Source organism: Setaria viridis, chromosome 3 (genome assembly GCF_005286985.2).
Source record: "Setaria viridis chromosome 3, Setaria_viridis_v4.0, whole genome shotgun sequence".
Lineage (NCBI taxonomy): Eukaryota > Viridiplantae > Streptophyta > Magnoliopsida > Poales > Poaceae > Setaria > Setaria viridis.
The window spans coordinates 1,204,653-1,208,486 of record NC_048265.2 but is presented as its reverse complement, the minus strand read 5'-3'; the positions used below and the strand labels follow the sequence as shown (position 1 = coordinate 1,208,486).

The window sequence follows — 3,834 nt, the reverse complement described above, 5'->3', positions numbered from 1 at the left end:
TCTCTCGAATTCACTCCCCCCGGGGACTCAGTCAAGCCAAGCCCAGCACCGATGTCTGCTGCTCCGCTGTTGCAGAAGCGCATCCAGTACTACACAATTCATGGCTACGTCACGTGGGTAGCGAAGACTTGTCCGACGTCTCCACAGCGGAGGGGACGTCTCCGCAGCCAATGGATCGAGTAGGTGTACCCTGTACGTATGGATCGGCGTATCGCGACCGCAGTGGCCGGTTCAGGAGGTCAGGCGGCGGCCGGTTCCGCGGCAGCGGGCGCAGTCACGTCTCGAGATGTCGCTACGGAACGACGCGATCAGCAGCCGGGCGATCGCGATCCTCCTGGACCTGGGGTGGCGCCGGCCATGCAGTGCAATGCGCGTACGGTCGGGGCACGGCGATATGCAGCAGGATACGACAGGGTGTCGGGAGATCTCGGAGCTGGCGTCGTGTGCGTAATGGAAGGTCCGGTTCGCACGCATGGTTCACACGGGAGGATCACGGCATGCAGCACCCATCATCAACAGGCGCGTCACTCTCATCCTCAAGAGCCAATTAATTGACTCGCGGGACCGAGATCTCCAGAGATCATCGAGAGCGCTAGACTACCTGAGCACGTTTGATCGGGGCGTGTATTCAAATCCAACCTAGAACGGTTGGTTCAAAATCGATCCGAAAATCGTAATACAATCTCAGCCCCGCCCAATCCAGACACACACACCCTGCAAAAGAAATTGTTTTGCAAATCCGAGGAGATTGGAAGGAATCGGCTAGATTACAGCTCACCTAGAAAGGGTCAATCGGCATGAAAAGCAACGCAGGATACGTGCCCCATGCACGCAAATCTCACCGGAATCCCAAGGTCCCCCCCAAAAAGCTCACCCCATCGCCGCTGCCTACGCCGCATCGCAAATACTAGGGGAGGAAAGGAGCCAAACCGCCGGTGAAGGGGGGAAAAAGAAAAAAAGAAAAGAAATTAAACTAGGAGATGGAGATCCTCCGGGGCGTGCGTACGTGGGGGGTGACAGGCGTCGAAAGCGAGAGGCGAGGCAGGGAAATCCCGCCCGGATCGCCGCGCGGGCCCCACACACCTCGGCCGGAGCCTGGAGGCGTGGGCCCCGCGGATCCCGCTCCCGGATCGGCCTGGCCCGCGGGCCCGGGGAGGGAGGGGGTTTACTCGATCCGGGCGCCTCGGATCCCCTTTGAGATCTCGCAGGATTTCCCTCGCATTCCTCCCCCCACTCCTGCTATCCGCTGCCGAGTCGCCTCCCCCCTCCTTCCCTTTCCACACCTGTATATATACGCAAGCCGCGGCGCCTCCGCCTCCCACCGCAACCGGACTTGTTCTTGTTCATTCACGAGGCGCAGAGAGATTCTTCGATCCCACTCCAATCCCATTGCGGAGCAAGAGGAGATTCGATCGGTTGTTGCTTCGCCTCGTGTTCGGTTGGAGATTTGATTGTCTCTTCTGCTGCAATGGCTGCCGCTGCTCCGTCTCTGGCGCCGGCCCCGTCCCCTGCCCCGGCGGCGAAGGTCGCATCGCCCAAGGCCGGCGACAGGAAGGTGGTGCCGGTGACGGCGGCCGACGTGGTGGAGCTGGCGGAGAAGCACGTGCTGGCGGTCGACGACAGCTCCGTCGACCGGGCCGTCATCGCCAAGATCCTCCGCAGCTCCAAATACAGAGGTAAATTTCGATCGATGTGCGATCAAAGTGTGCTGTTCCTTCTTGATCGACCAGTGATCGACTCGGCAGCTATGAATTGGGAGGCTAAATCGTGTGTTCTCGAATCTTTGCAGTGACCACTGTTGAATCGGCGACGAGGGCGCTGGAGCTGCTCGCGCTCGGCCTGCTGCCCGACGTGAACATGATCATCACGGACTACTGGATGCCCGGGATGACCGGGTACGAGCTCCTCAAGCACGTCAAGGAGTCGTCCAAGCTCAAGGAGATCCCGGTGGTGATCATGTCGTCGGAGAACGTGCCCAACCGGATCACCCGGTGCCTGGAGGAGGGCGCCGAGGACTTCCTCCTCAAGCCCGTCCGCCCCTCCGACGTGTCCCGGCTCTGCAGCCGGATCAGATAATCGCCCGGCATCTGCAGGGACTGATTACTCTTAGGGAAGAAACCATTTTTTGTTTTTCTTTTCCCCATTTTTTGGACATAGATCCGCCGCCGCCGCTGCCTCAAACAAGAAGCTAACATTTGGGGCCAAGGAAGATTAGTTAGGTTAGGAATGGGGGAACGAGCAGAGCATATGCTTGCTTGCTCCCTCGTGTGATCCGATCGCTGCTGCAAAAGATGCCCAGCAAAAATGGAACAGAGTTCCTCTGAATATGTTGTTCAGAGACCAAGCTGTTGAAAAAATTTTTGTCATCAGGGCAAACCTGTTAACCTTTCCAAGATCAGAGAGCTTATGACAGACCACTTCCAGGATTAGCAGTTACTAATTCTGTTCCCAACCCATTTGTTAATTCCCATGGCGATCACGGTTCATCCACGATCTGTCCATGATTGATACCCCCAAGAAATGATTGGTGGTTTGCCAATCAGCTGGAACCTGCCATGATTTGTACGCATGCCATGCGCCAGTATTATTGCATCCACTAGCACGATCTCCTTGTGCTAGCTGTGGGGGGAATCAAATCGGAAAGAGATTGTTATTCCTGTTCGTTCTTGTGCGTATCGTATCGGCAAAGTATATACAATGCAACCGTTCTTGGCTGGCTGTCGTAGGTGAGCTGTTGCTGTATGCGGTGTGTAAAAATTAAAGAAATGAAAAAAGTCCAAGGGGAGGAGGAGAGGATATGATAGTAAAGACAGTGGAAGGATCTCTTCAAAGATTTGCTTACCTGGAAGCGGATTCTGCAAAAAGGACCCTGCAGTGTATGTGGCCCTGCCTGCCTCCGGATGTGGTTCTGGTTGGAACGTAGTAATGTTTGCTGTCCTGCTGCCCGGAACCTGCAAGATCGCGAGAGGATCCGCGCGATTGACAGGTCGGTGTGCGCGACTGTTGGGTCAGGCCAGGCATGCCCCAGGAAGGATCTCATCGATCTGAAAACTCTGAATTCTTGTGTTCTAGAAGAGAAACGTCAAAGCTAGAGAGCCAGCCCAGACAGGGTTTGTTGCTGAAGAAGTCCACGGCGACTTCTTTTTCCCCTTTTTCTTTTATGAAAATGATTTGCGAGATTGACTTGATTTTGCTCTGAATTGTTTACGGGATAAAAGGGATCGGTCTGCCATTGATTATGCAGGAGCATTTCATATTTCATTTCACATATGAAAAAGTCTACATGACCCCTCCCCTATTATGAGTAGACTACCTAACCCCCTAAACTACAAAACCATATATCTTACCCCTTCATCTTTGTAAAACCATTCAAATAACCCCCTAGGATGGTTTTGTACGGTGGTTTTGCCACGCTGGCATAATGACTTGGATTAATATGTTGACGTGGACCAGCTGCCTTTTGTCGAACACCACGGCCCCCATGGGCGCGGCGCGCATGCACAGCTTCGGACGAGCAAGAGATCGGTCTGGACACACGTAGGGGAAAGGTGACGGCGTGTAGGCAACAATCACGGAGGGTGAGCGTCTGGCAAAATTGAAGCAAGCGCATGTCAAATCGGAGCACAACTGGAAGAAATCAGCCATTCCCCGAGCCAAATCAAAGCACGGGCTGGCAAAAACGAAGCAGAGGCGGGCAAATTGAAGCAAAGGTGGGTAATCTCGGAGCACAGGTAGACGAAATCTAAGGTCACGTAGGCTAAATTGGAAGATGGGATGGTGAAATTGGCGGTGTTGTGCTATAAGTGGCAACGAGCATGGACTTAGGCAGCAGCG

At 54.6% G+C, this 3,834-nt stretch overlaps 1 protein-coding gene across 1 annotated transcript; it reads left to right on the top strand.

Annotated features, from left to right (window-relative positions):
• The first annotated feature begins 1,233 nt into the window (after positions 1–1,233).
• Positions 1,234–2,452, top strand: LOC117848331 (two-component response regulator ORR6). Its single transcript, XM_034729688.1, has 2 exons — positions 1,234–1,676; positions 1,790–2,452. The coding sequence occupies exons 1-2, from the start codon at positions 1,469–1,471 to the stop codon at positions 2,074–2,076; spliced, it is 495 nt and encodes a 164-aa protein (XP_034585579.1). The 5' UTR covers positions 1,234–1,468; the 3' UTR covers positions 2,077–2,452.
• Positions 2,453–3,834: the final 1,382 nt, after the last annotated feature.